The 17,501-nt window shown below is 47.8% G+C and overlaps 1 protein-coding gene across 1 annotated transcript; it reads right to left on the bottom strand.

Annotated features, from left to right (window-relative positions):
• Positions 1–2,796: 2,796 nt before the first annotated feature.
• Cck (cholecystokinin) lies at positions 2,797–9,521 on the bottom strand. Its single transcript, XM_034484275.2, has 3 exons — positions 9,407–9,521; positions 8,163–8,378; positions 2,797–3,179 (listed from the first exon to the last, which is right to left on the bottom strand). The coding sequence occupies exons 2-3, from the start codon at positions 8,374–8,376 to the stop codon at positions 3,046–3,048; spliced, it is 348 nt and encodes a 115-aa protein (XP_034340166.1). The 5' UTR covers positions 8,377–8,378; positions 9,407–9,521; the 3' UTR covers positions 2,797–3,045.
• Positions 9,522–17,501: the final 7,980 nt, after the last annotated feature.

A 17,501-nucleotide genomic window follows, 5' to 3' on the forward strand; every position in this document is an offset into this window, starting at 1 on the left:
TTAGTGAGGCCATAGCGCGCTCTCTCTCTCTCTCTCTCTCTCTCTCTCTCTCTCTCTCTCTCTCTCTCCCTGGTTTCTGCTGTATTTACCTCCAGGATGAACAATGATTTAAAAGTGCCAGGGAAAAATATTGAATGTACCTAGAAATGAAGTTGAGAGATTAAGAATCTTCCCTTTGGCACATGAGGCGTCTGGTCTTGTCAATTTGATGAGATTTAAAACCACGTAGAAGAGACAGCTCTGGTATGTCTCTGGGGATGTTTGTAGAAAGACTTAACGGAGCAGAGAAAATTTATCCTAACTGTGGGTGTCACCATCCTACAGACCAGGGCCCTGAATGACTAAAAAGGAGAAAGCTGAGCAGCGGCCCTGGTCTCTCTGCTTCCTGACTAGATGCCATGTGATCAGTCACCTTCTGCTGCCTGCTACCATGGCTACTCCACCCAAGGGGCTAAGTCCTTGAACTGGGAGAAAAGAAACCAGTATGCTGAGTCCTTCTGTGGAGCTCACCACTGTGTTTGGTACAAGCAGCACCAGTTCTTGAATTCAGACACTGTCAGCTCTCTGCTAGAGCCTACTGATGTGTCTGGAGAGGCGCAAGGGGAAATAACCAAAACCACAAGTAATCTCTGTTCTGTGGACAGATTACTGACTTTGTCGATCTTAATGACATGAGAGCCACCCCTACCTCCCAGCGTCTGTATGTCTGTTGTCCTTTTAGGCAACTGTACTTCCTACAGGTTCTTTATTAATAAGTTGAATGGCATCGCTGAAATGCATGGGTTTTATATTTCTAGGAGTCCTTGAAAACTTAGTGCCCACGTGCCTGGCGATTCAAAAACCACTAATTTAGATAGGTCATTCATCCCTTAGATACTGTTGGCTTTGTGTTCAATTCTGAGTCCTTCAGTCTACCCCACCCCCACTCCCACACACATTTGCGCACAGGGCGTAATCTCCTCCCACCCCACCCCGTGCTTGGTAGGTGTGCTCAAAACACAGACCTATGGATATTTTTGAATGACTTATAGTACGTTAGTCACTAGTCCCCTCTCTGTGACCAAAGCAGCTTCAGGGAGGAAGCGTTTAGGTTGGCTTGTGGTTTGGTTCAGAGGGATACAGTCTACCGTGTTAGAAAGAGAGCACTGGGGAGTAGAGAGGCGGGTGCTGGTGCCCAGCTCGCTCTCTCCCTTTGTTCAGCTTGGGATCCCAGCCCACGGGTGGTGCCACATGTTCAGGTGGCTCCTCTGTCTTCAGTTATTCTAGAAATACACACCCAGAGGTGTGTCTCCCAGCTGACTCTAAATCCAGTCAAGTTACCAAGTTACCATCACAAATGGGAATTGGATACCTAATATCGGAGGCAGTCTCAGGGAGAAAACTGTCAGACCAAATGGAGTAGGAACCCAAGGAGGTGACAGTGCATTGTGATATCTACTCGGGGTCCTTATTTTACACCAAATCCTAGCTTGTGCTCAGGTTAAAGATTGCTCTGACCGTGTTTCCCTGAGGTCACCAGGGACCTAAGAATGCCTTTTCTACCACCGAATAAACACTGAGGACCTCAGCGGATGAAGGTGGGCCAGGGTGGGCTTGCTGAACATTGACATAGATTGGAAAATGTTGCTTTCAATACATGTCCCTTTGTGCAACCCTCTCCTGGAGGTCTTGGTCAGGAGGTCTGAGAAGCTACACTGTGGGTGGTGGTTCTTAGATCATCTCTGTGGACCAGATCCCTTTACTGATGTCCACAGAGAATGAATGAGTTCTGCGCTGGATGGTAGGAGTCCTCCCAGTGTCATGAGAGAGCATGCCCTCTGACTGACTGCAGTGTAACAGGGCTGAAGACAAGCTCTCACGGGCTGTTGTGTAACTGTTGGGTTTTTTTTTTTTTCCCTAGATTAAACGTTTCCTCCTCAAGGGATCAGGGAGGTTCACCAGGTTTATGAAACCCACAGGAAACAAATTCCCCACCCCCAATTATAAAACTGGTAAATGGAGAGGAGACTCTTCCATGGACTTGCCTGAAAGTTGTTCAGGGAGCTCTGAAGATGCAGCTTTCAGGAGTTGCCACCCATATTGGGCTGTGCTGGTTTACCTGTGCTGTTTTAGGTAACACTGATAAAGCCACCAAGCTAGGTATGGATGGAATCATTTTCCTGGTCCATTGGTACCCTCTTTGCTTGGGGGCAGAACAGGTATAGATTCCCCAGGACAAGTGGCACAGCCTAGGCTTGGTGCTATATCAACGGAAGTCTAAGAATGGTCTGTGGCCAGCAGCCCAAGAACCACCTGGGAGTTGACTTGGACCTGCTCCTTGTTTGTCTGAGTCTGAATGTGCAGTTCATCATGGTCCCCTGGTGATTCCCGACTCTCTACAGTTTGAGGGTGCTGGATAATAGAATTCTACTCATCTGGGTGCATCAGCCTTCAAGTCTGGGACTCACTAGCTGGGGCATGGGGTCATCTATTTCCACCTTTCAGGGCTCACCCCTGGTCTGTAGAAGACAGACTGTGAGGCAACCATTGTCTGTAATTTATTACAGGCTGGGAGAACCCTAGAGAAATCTTGGGGGTGGGAGGGCTGTAAGAAGAGACCAGCATCAGTATAGCCGAGGGTGGGCCCAAGGGAACTCCTACAGGCCACCGTACATTTAGTTGGGGAGCCAGCTCCGTGCCCTGCACTCTTGTCCCAAACCATTTCTGGAACCATCTATTGCAAGGCTTCATCTGTGGATATCATGTACCAGACTCCCCTTCTTGTCCGGTCTGGGGAACCCCACTGGACACAATGAATGAGGGGCAGAAGGAAATCTCTTTAATAGCATAGCAACATTAGGTCTGGGAGTCAACAGAGGGAAACACTGCCTTCCAACCGAACAGCTGGGCTGAGGTGTGGCTACATTGCACACTCTGAACAGACCGATTTCACATTGGGGACTTAATAAATAGATACTCAAAATGTCAGGCATTAGAGGAGAGGGGTCATGTGTGTGGTTGTTTCTTCATTCCGCCTCCTCCAAGCAGCGCCGAAACGCTGGTCCACTACGATGGGTATTCGTAGTCCTCAGCACTGCGCCGGCCGAAATCCATCCAGCCCATGTAGTCCCGATCACTTATCCTATGGCTGGGGTCCAGGTTCTGCAGGTTCTTAAGAACAGACATGCGGCCAGAAGGAGCTGTGGGTAGAAGAGAAGGAGAGGAGAGCCTTAGAGCTGAGAATATGGCTAGTTTAAGTCAAGACTAAAGCATTAGTGAAAGCCGGGGCGCGTGTGCATGTACGTGCATGAAAACATATACATGTGCATATGAACATCTGTGTGCACCTCAATCTCTTTTCCATCTTACTGAGACAGAGCTCTTCAGTGTACCCAGAACTCACTGGCTGGGCTACTTCAGCTGGCCAGCAAGCCCTCAGTATCCTCTTATCTGCCTCCCCAGGTCTGGGGTTGTAGGATCAGACCACACCCTGGTTTTCATGTGGTCTCTTGGGGATCATACTCGGGTCTTTGTGATGAGATGAAAGGTGGAGACAGGAGAATCCCCTAGAAGCTCATGGGTCAAGTAGCCCTGAGTACAAAGTATATCAACAAATAACAAAAAGCTCCCCCTCGCCCCCCCCCCCCTTAAACAAGAGGGAAGATAAAGACCAGCCAACACCAGGGTCGACCTCTGACCTCTACAGTGTACCATGCCAAGTACACACCTTTTGATACACAGAGGGTGAGGGGAAGAAAGGAAGAAAGAAACAAAGATACAAAGAAACAAGAATTTTTTTAGAATGAGGGCCAATCAGACGTCTCAGTGGGTAAAGACGCTTAGCACCAAACTTGACCACCTGAGTTTGAGTCCTTGGACCCACACAGTAGAAGAAGAGAGCAGACTCCTGTGGGTTATCCTCTGAGGGCCACAGGGTTACCATGGCACAGCCTCTCATAAATAAATGTTTAAAAAGTAATAGGATCCAACAGGGTCAACTAACCTGGACCCTGGGGCTCTCAGAGTCTGAATCACCAACCAAAGAACATACCCTGGCTGGACCTTGGCCAGATCATATGTAGCAGATGTAGCTTGGCCTTCATGTAGGTCTGAACAACTGGAACAGGGGCTATCCCAAAAGCTGTTGCCTATATGTGGGATATGTTCTATCAGCTGGGCTGCCTTGTCTGGCCTCAGTGGGAAAGGAAGTGCCTAGTCTTGAAGAGACTTGAAGTACTAGGGTCAGGGAGTGGGGATACTCAGGGGGCCCCTATCTGCTCAGAGGAGAAGGGGAAGGGGGATGGAGAAGGATTATGGGATGAGGTGACCAGGAGGGGGGCAGTGAGCAGGATGTAAAGTGAATAAGAAAAAAAAAATTTAAATTTTAAAAAGCAATAGCATCAAGGTCCCTTTCTATATGAATATTGTTTACAAATGATAAATTTGAAAGCTACATTCTTTTAAAAATAATAACCAGAAGAATACATTCTGTCAGGTTAAAATACTGGCATCGTGACAACATTCAAAAAAAAAAAAAAACCTGGATGAAAAGTCACAAAAGACAAAACTTAAATCAGCCATTTTGATCAAACCACAATGTAACCAGCAATGGATTCTAGCCTGTGGTGACTGTGTGATCTCGGCTAGGAGGGGCGCCGTGACAAGATTCCTCCCTCCAAAGGTGAATGGCATGGTTCCAGATCACAATGTTTGTTGGCAATGGCCTCCAGGGCTGGTAACCGGTGTAGCACCTTCTGTGCTGACTAAGTATTAAAAGGGGGTCCCTCGAGACATCCGTGGAAAAGTGTAAACCTCTCAATGGCTCCCACTAAGCTGGGACTACAATGTTTCTACCTTCTGGATATCTTGCAGGTGGCTTCCGGGCCAGCTCCTGCCCACAGGCACAACCAAAAGGATTACTTCCTGATACATCTTTGCCCACACTCCAGTAAGCAACCCTAATGAGACCCGTTGGGTCATTGAAAAGAATCTCGGGAAGTAGAGGAGGGGTTACTTGGCAAGAGGATCGGAGCAGGAGAGAGGCAAGGGGAGAGAACAGATGAGGGTTGTGGGTTATGATTTGAATGTGATATGCATGCACTAAATGTCATAATGGAATTCTTCATTATGGCATAATTAATACACATTAATAAAACATTCTTTTCAAACGACACCACAGAGTCAGTTATCTGTGGTTATCCAGACTTACTGTATAATGAATTTAACCAGCTAATCTTAAGGAAACCACCACAATGAGTAGCAACTACATGTTTCCTCTCTCTGGCCCCATGTCTTCCCTGTTTGGGAACTAAGAATTCAGTCACTGAGGGTTTTTTTGTTTTTTGTTTTTTGTTTTTTTTTTTTTGTAGATAGCCCCACCCATGCAAAGAAGCCCAAGCTAGGTAATGTTCACCACCTTTCAGATAAAAAAAACAACCAACAATATATGCAGCCTGGGTCCCTGTACTTATGGAAACACAGCCTGTCCTCCTGCCTTAGAGATTAGTGTCCACTCTGAGGGCTTTGTGCAATCAACACTTCTGTCAAGCCAGCAGCTTGGCTGGTGCATAGCCATGCAACCAGTCGTGGATGCTGTGTTTGGAACATGCCTCCGTTCTCATAAGCTACACAGATCTGTTGTCAGGTGTGGCGCTACCACCTCTCCTTCCCCAGTACTGCACAGTGAAGGGACTTAGAACCAAGTCATAGAGGGAGGTAAGGGATCCGACTCCTTCAGACAGGTAAGCTAGGAAGCTGACCAGCTTCCAAACCTCAGGGGAAGTCAAACTTGCACAGAGTCACCCTGCTGCTTCCCAGATGTGCCAACACGGGCACAGATATCACTTGCTTTCTTTAGCTTGACCTTCCAAGATGTTCACTGTTATATAGTTATATAACCAATGCTGTAGGCATTGGTCAAGTGTGCACTGGACACTGCATGCTGCTGCTGCCTCCCTTCTGCAGGGACGTGACTCTTCCTGGACTACTAAGTGCACTGTAGAAAAGCTTTAAGGATAAACTTGGTTTTGTTTTATTTTTTAGGTTTTTTTTAAATACAAGATGTCATATAGTCCAGGCTAACCTCCAACTTGCTGCATAGCAGAGGTGAGCCTTAAACTGATCCTCCCGAGAGCTAGGATTACAGGTGTGCATCACCACACCCAATTTCATGTGGTGCTAGAATTGAACTCAGGATTTTGTGTACTCTGGGTCAGTAGTCTACTAATACCAAGCCCCAATCAGTCAAAAGAATCTTGTCTAGAATCTTTAAGACTGATATGCATTAAAAAACATTATAAAATAGTCAAAGAACTTGTGCAGTGTTGATATTATTGATTCCTAGTTTATATTTGTCAAGTAAGTGAGCATAGCTTTTCTGTACTTAGCCCTGATTGTGAGTATGAGCTTTTCTATACTTAGCCCTGATCCTGGGTGTGGGGACAAACAAACTTAAATAATGGCTGCTCCTTTCTGGGCTCAGTGAGTCCAACAGATGAAGAAGAGAGCTCAGAGGAGCTTCTAGCTAGACCTCTGCAGGAAAAACCACTATCCCGTGTTGCTTCTAGGCAATGACTAGACAGCCGGGCTTTCTGTTGCTAGAGCTGTTTGGAATACTCCTAAACTTGGGCCAAGGGATTCCAGACCGACGGCTCAGTGAAGTCTAGAATCCTTCAGAAGGGGTTGCTGTCATCTACACCAGAGAGCAGATCCTACAAGAGTGATCAGAGGGGATGGAGAGGGGACACCCCAGGTTTCCAGGTTTTCTTGTTACCTAATTATCCATCTATTCATCTATCTATCTATCTATCTATCTATCTATCCATCCATCCATCTATCCACCCATCTATCTATCTATATCCATCTGTCTGTCTGTCTATCTATCCATCCATCCACCTATCTATATCCATCCGTCTGTCTGTCTATCTATCTATCTATCTATCTATCTATCTATCTATATCTAATTCCCCTTTTTTTCTCCCTCCCTCTAGCCTTTCCTCCCTCCCCCTCTCTTCTTCCCTCCCTCCTTCACTCTTCTTCCCTCCCTCCCTCTCTCTTTCTCCCCTCTTTTGAATTAGCAGGAAAATAGCCTAGAAAGTGGTGGCTGTAGTGGGAGTTCCCAAACACGAAGAAAAAAAAAGTAAGACATCGTTTGATTTCTCCTGGTCTTATCTTCATGTGAAGCTCTAGGAGACCCAACCAGGTTCTCCAGTTTCCCCTCACCAGTCAAGTCCAATGCAGGCAGAGCCAACAAGCCATGGGCTGTTCAAATGGCGGGCAGGGCAAATTGGGTTAGTGAGCTCCACAGAAAGGATGCCCACCTCCCGCGTTTTAATCCAGCTTTACTGGTCAAGGTTAACACCCAACCAGAGGTCGCCGTCCACACCACTGCGGATAAAGTCAGAGATGAAAGCTGCCTCGGGGCCAGCCATGACTTCTGAAGGCTGCCCTCGGAATCCCAGACCTGGGAGGGGATCTGATTCGCTCTGTTCTCATCTCTTCTCTGAAAATGAGAGGTTCGGGCACAGAAGGGAACATTCAATGGACAAGGTGGGGAATCGCCCATGGAATTCATGGAAATTCATGGAAATTCAGGAATTCATGGAAAACAGATATAAAAAGGTAAGATACAGCTCTCCCTGTGTGGTCATCCCCTACTCACAGTGAAGGGAACACTGTTGGCCCTTTGACCATTTCTTCCTGCTATGTACTGGGGGGCGGGGGGAGGTACACAAGGCCAGCTGCTGTTTTCAGATCTCAGGCTGTCTCAGCACCGACCCACTTCCTGCCAGAGGGGTACCCATAGTCTGTGTCTGGTGGTCCCAGTTCCGTTGCATATACAGCAGAGGGGATGGGGCGGATCTGAGGATTCTTACCAGCACTCGATTATTTTTTTTTTAATGTTGTTCTAAAATGGTGTTATACTTCATCCCGAAAACCATGTCAAAATCATTTCAGAAAAGGGTCTGTTAGGCGACTCCCCTTACCATCCAGGTAAGCCCTCTGCCCACCTCCACTGAGAACACCACCAGCCTACTGCACAGCGCAGTGTAGCGTACCTCAGAGAAGAAAAGTGAAAATCTTGCTCCTTGTGCGTCCCCTGTTTGTTTCCTCCTCCCTGCGGGTGCTGAAAGGATCAAGATTGGAGCCGCAGCAGAAGCCTGAGGGAGAGCGCACATCCTTACCTTTGCGGACCTGCTGGATGTACCGTGCTAGCAGTGCGCCCAGGCGCGCTCGGGGCTCGCCGTCCGTCCGCAGCACGGCCCTCAGCTGCCTTCGGGGCGTCTCCTCCGCCCGCTGCTCCACGGAATCCGTAGCTTCTGCAGGAACTACCGGCTGCGCCAGGGCGCCTGCGGCCAGGACTGCCATCACCACGCACAGACAAACGCCGCTCTTCATGGCTATGGGAAGCAAAGGCGCGGAGCATGAACCAAAGGCTGGCCTCGGCGTGCTGCAGCCCAAAGTCCCGCACACAGAGGTAGGCTGAGGCTGAACGTGGGGGCTGCAGCCGCGCCAGACTGGCTCAGCCATAATCAAGCAAAGTTCCTAGCTGCGCCCCCGGGCCACCGTGCGCCTCGGGACATTTCTGCCTGGCTTTGTGTTATCCACACCCAAGACCAGGGAATCCAGCAGAGACCCGATTTTCTGCCCCGTTCAGAAGCAGAGCCTTTTCCTGCTTTTCTGACGTTCCAGGACGCCTTTTGTAGCTTATCTCTCTTCTAACCAGAAAAGCAGAGTGAAGCCCCCCTACCCCCGTGATAGACAGAGAAAGAGAGACAGAGAAAGGCAGACAGACCGACACGGGGAGGATCCTCCTGGAGAGAAATGCAGGAGATTAAATTTATTCACTACATTAAAAAATGGCAGGACAATGGGAAACACCGTTTTAAGTGTGGGCCCATAAAGAGAAGCTGTATTTATAGAGATTCCTCTGCATTTTACGGGAAGCCACTATACAAAGCAAAAGCCAGAAATCTGTGCCCAGTCCTCAGATGTGGCCAAAGCCCCGCTACATTTGAGAACTGAGCAGATGGGTCCGGTATCATAACGGTGTGTTTCTATCCCCCAAAGCCCTGTTTTTTTTTTTTTGTTTGTTTGTTTTTGTTTTAATGCAGCATTTAAAATATAGGCACAAGTCTTAAAACCTCTAGGTAGTTTCTTTTAAAAGATTGCAAAGTGCTCCGAACAGCAGGGAAACCCTAAGAATGGCTATCCTCAGCTTTGCCATAAACAGAACACACAGAAGAACAAGTCTCTCTGCAGCAGTACCCACCCAGACGCATTTTAAGGTTATTTCTGACTTCAGGAAATCTTTCCAGCTGTCAAGAGAGGGAAGGAACAGCCAAAGGAAAGACTAAACAGCAAGAGGTGCAAGGCTGCAGGCCAATATTCTTCACACTCACGATTCTTGGATCGGCCAACGACTTACCTTTGGATGGGGAATCAGCTGGCTTGGCGGTTTCCAGCGGAGAAGGCTGCAGTCCAACTAAGTTGAGGGCAGGCGGGAGGGCGACGGCTCTTAAATAGCCCCGCCCGGTACGCAGCCAGTCATCTGTTTACCCAGTGCTGACGCAGTCCAGCAGGACACGTGCTCAGAGGCAGCCACTGGAGAGACCACCGATTGATGTGGCCCCCGGAGAGAAGGAAGCGGGCCAGTGAATGAGGGTAGCCCCTCCCAGGCGGGGTACTTTGTGAGAGTCTCACTCTTTATCTGAGGAGCTTCCTCCCCACCTGTTCGGCGCCTCTGCAGAGTCCTCTTCGGGGAGGGCGCTACCCCCACTCCCGGTGAGAGACAGGCGTTTATCTGGAGTGGAGAAGCTGACCACGCTCAGTGAGCTTTGGGGATCAAATCCTTCAAGGAAACTGGGGGACCCTCCCAGGCTGGGTGTGAGCAAATGTAATTCTGGCGTGTTCTCTGGGACCACTTCAGACCTGAGTGGCCTCCCACAAGTGAGAGTGGAGATTCGGGCTCTCAACTTCAGAACTCAATCGCAGTTGGCGTCCTGGATTCTATTCTTGCACAATTTTAAGATCTGGGTGCAACTCCTGCCCTTGGCGCAAAAAGCCTTTGGGAAAAGGTGCGCAATTTCTTCCCAGGATGACATCCCATCAGCCTACCTTTTGGTCGCGAAGTGGCGCCAGAGAGTGTCTCAGGCACCCCCAAGCTCTGGCTGGCTGAGCGGTGCGGGCTGGGCTCGCACCTTCCCAGGGAGCTCACGACAGACCGCCCTTTGCAGTCTAGTTCTATGGGATTCCTCTGGGTGGTGAGGATCTTGGCTGAGATGAAGACTCTTACCGAGCAAGGAGAGAGGGGGCTCCCTCTGCTGTAGCCCGCACAGTCCCGCCACCCTCACTTCTCGCAGAGCACAGTGATTATTTATGCCCAGGGTGCTAGAATTTGCTGGGTCCCTCTAATCGTATTTCACAGAACGCACACTCAGGAAGCCCCGCAGCCACTCCCCTCCCTCGCTGCTAGCTTGTAACCAGGGGTCTCCAGGCAGCCAGGCCAACCCTGCCTTCAACCCTCAGTCTAGGGTGAAAGGAGAAAGGTTTAGAAACTCTTTCTAAATAGAAAAGGCACCCAGCTTGGGGCCTTCTGGCTAAGGGTATTATGAAAGCAGCAAAATAACAGGAGTTAAGTTAGGTTCCTGGTTGTGGCTCTGGCCATCTCTGCAATCTAGAAGCAACAGGTTTAAAACAGCAACAGATTAAGTGCTGTGGGGTGACTTCCCTCCACCCCCACCCCAGGAGACAGATCTGGTTGTAGGAATTAGCTGTATTCGTGACAGACCAAGCATGTCTGGAAACGGGAATAAAGCAGCTTTGGTGCAGGGCTGTTCACTATAGTGACTCCACTTGCGTGGTCTTTCCTGTACCTATGGACTGAACTGTGTGTGTGTATGCTTAGCTGACTCCTCCCCTACAACGCTTTCCTGAAGATTTATGAACCGTGCCCACCCGCCTGGGGATGCAGTGTGACCAAGACCTGACAAAATAAATACCTGCGCAAATAAACACCTCTGGGAACTGGGGGCCTGGAGCTGGGGCTGGGGTGTGGCTCAGCCAGTAAAGTGCTTGCCTGCAAGCACAAGGAACTGAGTTCAGATCTCCACTAAAAGCCAAGGGCAGAGATCTCCCAGGGCAAAGGAGGTCTGGACAGGAGGATCCCTGCAGCTCACTGGCCAGCTAGTCTAGCCCCTGGTGAGCTCTAGGTTTGGTCAAAGTCTTTTTTTTTTTTTTTTTTTTTTTTTAAAAAGGCAGAGAGTGATGGAGGAAGACACCTGGTGTGGCTGTCTGGACATTTGTATACACAAGTTCCCACATTCTCACGAGCATACACCACTGTGGCATGTACATCAGACAAAATGTCTCTGAAGGAGTCTGGGGAGAAGTCTGGAGTGAGGGTGGAGGCAGATATCCTGAGGGAAAAATAATGTTCGTATCAGGGAAGGACTGAGGTAAGGGGTTCCAGTGAGTCTGGTGGTGACATGGAGGTGTCCCTAGGGGAGACATGGGAGTCTAGGACAGGTTAGGAGGACAGGAGATGGGAGGGCCATGAGGAGCGAAGACAGATTTGTATGTAGCCTAATATGCCTTTGTGGAATCTATTCACTATCACGAAATGTAGCAGACGCTATGCTCGTCTCAAGTGCCTACGAGAGAACATTCAGATAGCTAGAACAGTAGACATAAGCGGAAACCTGCAGGCACCGAAGCAGCCTCTCGTTCTTGAGGAAACCCGAGGGTACTTGGTGACTGGGGATGACTGTGAAGTTCTGGGCTGAGAGACAAGGGTGGGTGGAAGTGTATCAGCCACATGGGGAGTTCAGAAGAAAACACATCAAATGGTGTGTGTCTGGCAGGGGGTGGGTGATGAATCCGAGTTGTGGATGGATGGCTAGGAGAAGGTCGTGACCCCGTGTCCTAGACAGAGGCCAAAGACTCTGCATGTAGATGGCGGCTTCCCAACTGGAAGCTATAGGGAGATACTCAAAAGGTGGGAAGGGAGGGAAGGGAAAAGGTGTCTCTACTCATATTCCCAGGTGTGACAGCCCTGAGAAGAAGGAATGGTAGAAAGGGGCTGGCAAGGACCACAGGCAGGGTCAAAAGACCAGAGTAGAAAAGCCACCAGGAGAAGCCAAAGGTGTCAAGGACAATTAGAAGTTGGAAGAAGGTGGTGCAATGGGCTCTTTATTTGAAATAGTGTTGTAGCCATTGCTTCTCCATGGAACATTCTAGAAACTTCTGGAAACTTTTCAAAAGTTCTTTGCTCCAGCTGTAACCCTGATAACATCTCTAACTAGTTTCTCCTGGTCCTTACTCGCCTCACTTCCTTACTTCTGCTCCCTGAGACCATCTCTCACCCTGAGTAGTCTCATCTCAGTAAAACCATGCTAAAAACACCAGCTGTGTGCAGTCACCGCAGAGGGTCCTGCTGTGAACAATATACACATCCTTGAATAGAGGTGCTTCCACTGTAGTGGGAGAGAAAGACAGCAAGCAGAGAAAAATACATTGCATGGTGATGGTCCAGGATGGGTACATGGAAGCGGGCAAAGGTTGGAGATGGCTGGGTGGCAAGTTTGCTTACATGCATGGGAAGGCCTGCTAGAGGACCCTCTGTTAGGATCCTTGGTGTGTGAGCTTACTGTGTGCTTAGGAGGAAGGGGATTATGCCTTGTTTGTGGGTTGTACTGTGTCTTGTCTGCAGAGAGGTGGTAGCAGATCTGTTTGAATTGTGAGATTCTCTCCTCAGGCTCTCTGATGTTAGAACACTTGGTCCCAGCTGGTGGGGTTGCTCTGACAGGTCATGGAACCTTTAGAAGGTACAGCCTGGAGGTTGATAGCCAGGCCCCAACTTGCTGTCTCTGCTTCCTGTCTCAGTGAGATGTGAGCAGGTAGGAGGTCCAGCCCTATTCTGTGGCTGTCATGAAGCTCCCTGTTCCCCACCATGATGGCCTGTCTCCTTTTAAACCATGAGCCAAAATAAGTCCTCCCTGAAGTTGCTCTCCAGAACAGGATGAAAACGGCAGTGTCCACTCTGTGGTCTCCACTGCCTCCCACTCCAGAATCCTCAATAGGAGCCCAGAATTCCTCCTAGGTGGACCCTTTCTGTCCCCTTTGGAGGACTGAGCCCAGAATTCCTCCTGGGTGGACCCTTGCTGTCCCCTTTGGAGGACTGAGCCCAGAATTCCTCCTGGGTGGACCCTTGTTGTCCCCTGTGGAGGACTGAGCCCAGAATTCCTCCTGGGTGGATCCTTGTTGTCCCCTGTGGAGGACTGAGCCCAGAATTCCTCCTGGGTGGAGCCTTGCTGTCCTCGTGGAGGACTGCCAACATCTTGTCCTGATAATACATTTGAAAGGAAGAAGTGAGGAGGAGAAATCTATAACTGTTGACCGATTTTGAAACCTAGGAATTTATTTCTGGTTTTGGTGATTAAAATGTTAAATGACAAACTGGAGAGACGGCTCAGCAGTTAAGAGTGTTTACTGCTGGTTTGCTTCCCAGGTGGTACATGGTGGGTCCATGGTGGGTACATGGTGGCTCACAGACATCTCTACCCTAGTTCCAGGAGATCTGACACCTTCTGTGTCTTCAGGCACTGCATACATGTGGTGCACATCCGTCCATCCATGCAGAACACCTGTACACATAAAATAAAACAAACGAATCTAAAAAATTGTAAGGTTAAATGATGTCTCATTCAGACTCAGGGACACATCTCAAAGTGCTGGGAAATATGTGACATTTTCAACAAAGGACTTTTCCGGTCATGAGAGGCATCTCAACAACACGGTCCATTTCATAGCATAGGAAGCTTAGTGGGATATCAAGGGACAAGCAGGAGCCTGATTTATTATTCATTGGATTTCTGCTTGCCACAGCTCATCCTGTTTAACGGAGGTCAAGAAGCTGTGTGCTGTAACTGGGAAGGCATTGGTTTTAGGAAAGGCTCCTGTTTTAGGTCTTGAGGGCTTCTTTTCTCCTGAACATATTTTTAGAAATGGTAATTTGTTGTGTGGTTTCCTGGGACACGAATGAAGTGTCTGGTTATTACGTGGGTCTTCCAACTCCATCTTCTAGAGGGAAAGAATCCAGTCGGAAGACAGAGTTAAGAAGCTTATTTAGTGAAGCCGAGCAAAGTGTTGACTCAAGAAGAGACTGGACTGGGCTGTCCCAAGAGTAGGTAGAGCATAGTGGCTTTTCCACCACAGGCTTCAAAGATGTTTTTAATGAATATTTATAACACGGACGGTATATGTAAGGAGGGAATGGTCCCCCTTTTCTCCCAAATCATGGCAAAAAAGATTGTTCTGTAGGATCTTTCTTCTCACGATTCTCTAGGAAACCCCACAAGAGATGGGGTCTACACTGTGATGTAAAAGACATTATAACAAGGATGGTGACCTTTGGTCAGTACACACCTGCGCTGACTGGGCAAGTGGTCCTTACTCTCTGTTGGAGCATAGTCAAAACCCAACTGTAGCTTCGAAGCATTTAGTAGGGGATGCGCTGACCTCCGAGAGAGATTCATCTGCTGAGTACAGGCGCAGGTTCACCTCGGTCATTCCCATCCAGACTCTTGCCTGATGACCCTCATATTCATCCCAATAAGATGGATGCAGACAGACCAAAGGAAGAGTCTGTCCAGTCCAGCTAAATAAATGAACTTATTGGGTTTATTAAGAGTGTGGGTGGCTCGGGGTAGCTGTGTGACCCTGCCCAGCAGGCTCTTGTTTCATCTTGCCCTACGTCTGCAGTCACGTTGATGGGAAACCTGGACCCAGAGAGTTGTCTGGTGTCATGGTGATGGATGTGAGCACAGGCTCACACAACCTAGTAGGATTCAGAGACAGGACAGTTACACTAATGTGTACTCAGTCCTTCTTATCAGGCTTCCTGTTCACCTCAGGAAAGACGGGCTCTGCAAGAGAAGAAAAGCAAAGTAGTATTTTGCTGCAAGGCAGAGTTCCTCTGGCCACAATTCAGAAGGCTGGCCTGACTGTACCATGATTTGCTTTTATGAGGCCCTTGGGCATGGTCATCAGGCTTTACTGAAATAACTTAACAAGAAGAAGGAACCACCTGGCTCTGGAGGGCAGTGCCCCTTCTTCCTGGTGAGACCTCCCTTAAGATACTTCACTTCCATTTGGGTTCCTACAGAGACAGAACCAAGGACAAGCACCTAAGAGTGGGAGATGACCTTGGATGGATCCCAGAAATCAGAACTGAGGGAGGAGGCAAGGGGGAAAGAAGCAGGACATGTGAGTGGTGAGTTCTTTGCTTCTGGACTCGGACATTCCTCTTGGAAAGTAGCTCACAGCAGCCTCAGTGAGAGCCAGGAAGGCAGCCTTGACTGTTAGCCATCTAAGCTGCTAGGACAAACCCCCGTAGACCAGTGGCTGAGCAGAAAGTGTGTTCCTGGAAGCTGGAGGCTGAGAAATCCAGGGCTAGGGAGGGTACTAGGAAGGTGTGGAACCTGCTGAGGACTCCATCACTGGCTACAGGCACATTGTCCTGCTATACCTCAGGTGGCAGAGAGGGAAGTCTGCTCTTTGGCTTTTTATTATTATTTTCTGAGTATGAGTATTTTGCCTGCAGGTATGTCTGTGCATCACATGTGTGCCTGGCAGTCAAGGAGGTCAGAAGAGGATGGTTGTGAAATGCCGTGTAGGCTTGGAATCAAACCCAGGTCCTCTGCAAAAGCAACCAGTGCTCTTGACAGGTGCATCATCTCTCCAGCCCAAGGTAGCCTATTCTCCCCACCCCACTTCCTTTCTCCCTCTTGCTCTGGCCATGCTAGCTAGCACATTCTGGCCTGGTAGTCTATTTTTTTTTTTTTGGATATTTTATTTATTTACAATACAGATGTCATCCTCTTTCCCCTCCCCAGAAACCCCTATCCTATACCCCCTCTTCCTTTATGCTTTTATACCATTTTGATTACATGCATGTAATAAGGTCATTTCTAGGTTGAGGATCTAACAATACAATAGATGCAAATAGTCGAGGAACAAGCAATACAATAAACACAAATAGTCAAAGAAAAATCAAGGCATTAAACCCAGTTACATGAACACTCCCATGATCACTGTTTCTAAAGGCTTATCAGGATGACCAAAGTATCTGAGCCTACTTCCCTATCCTAGCCCAAGGTCATTTTCGTGTCTGAAACCTACTTCCTTGTTCTAGCCTAAAATTTAGATTCCTATCTGAAATTACTTCTTTGTTCTGGCCTAATATTTAGATTCCTGCCTGAGATTACTTCTTTGTTGTAGCCTACAATTTAGGCTCCTACCTGAAATTACTTCTTTGTTCTAGTCTAATGTCAGATTCCTGCTTGAAGCCTACTTCCTTGTCCTTGGCCAATGTCATATTCCTGCTAAGCAGCCCCTTTCCTTGTCCTTGGCCCATGTCAGCTTCTTGCCAAGCAGCCCCAAAGGCTCTCCACCTCTCCCCTTTTTTTATTTCATTAACAAGACTGAGCCTGTCTTAGGGTGTTCTGACAAGAATGCCTTCCTTACCCATCATGGAATATGCATTATCAAAGGCAATGCACTTCTGTCTTAGGTTGGTAAGGCTCTGTGTAGAATCTTACCTGTCCTTGACTTGCCAGCCTGTTAATTTAATAACTCTGTCTGGGGGTCCATTTTCAGGTTTAAGCCATGTACTTTGGCTGCCAACATGTTGATGTTATTGAAGATAAGCTTTAACACAATGGGCAGGAATAAAAGCATTCCCAGGACAAGAAGGGCTAGCCTGATCAAGCTATATATGCCATTCCTGAGGTTTGTCCAAAATGTAAATATTGAGCACAGGCCATGGATAATTTTATTGGAATTATCTGCTGCATCAAAGGTCAACAGAACAGTGTTCTTTAAATTCATAATCTCACTATGCAAAGTTAACACACCCAGAGAGGTGTTAGGATTATGCCAAATATCCTATAGTTGTCTTTAAACTTTTATCTAATTATAATGACAATCATTGTAAATTTCAAAAGTAACACTACTCCAATGATATTTGTCATGACACTTGGGATGGCTCCTAACTCTTGAACCCTGAACCTCCTTCAGATAATTTGAATGGGTTATAGAGCATCATTTGCTGTTCCAGATACCTATATAAATCCTTTTGTATACCCAACACATTAGTAACATCTTTTGATAGATGATTAACAAAAATAGTTGTCTTAACTCCTTGTGTCAATGCTATTGCAGAAGCAGTGGTGCTAACAATTAATGGAATTAAAGCTGTTATACCAGCAATAATCAAGCCTGCTACCCTCTTGCTTCTGCTTAAAGCCTAACTCACTTCTTCCAGCATTTTCAAGCTTTTTTCAGAGAATCAAGGTTTTCTAATACTCAGGGCAGTGAGATGAAAGCTGGTTGATAGACCCCTGTAATAGACATGCCAGGTTTCAACACACTAACAAAATTGGAAATTATACAGTCAATGAAACTTACAATAAATGCTGTAGAAAAGACAAAACCAATTTTAGCTTGACAATTAAAAGAGCCTT

Source organism: Arvicanthis niloticus, chromosome 21 (assembly GCF_011762505.2).
Source record: "Arvicanthis niloticus isolate mArvNil1 chromosome 21, mArvNil1.pat.X, whole genome shotgun sequence".
In the NCBI taxonomy this organism is placed as follows: Eukaryota; Metazoa; Chordata; class Mammalia; order Rodentia; family Muridae; genus Arvicanthis; species Arvicanthis niloticus.

Excerpts from the sequence above, each read along its gene's own strand:
- Cck (XM_034484275.2), bottom strand. The coding sequence starts at position 8,376 with ATGAAGAGCGGCGTTTGTCTGTGCGTGGTGATGGCAGTCCTGGCCGCA. Across the intron at positions 3,180-8,162 it reads CATCCAGCAGGTCCGCAAAG|CTCCTTCTGGCCGCATGTCT; the intron begins GTAAGGATGTGC and ends TTCTACCCACAG.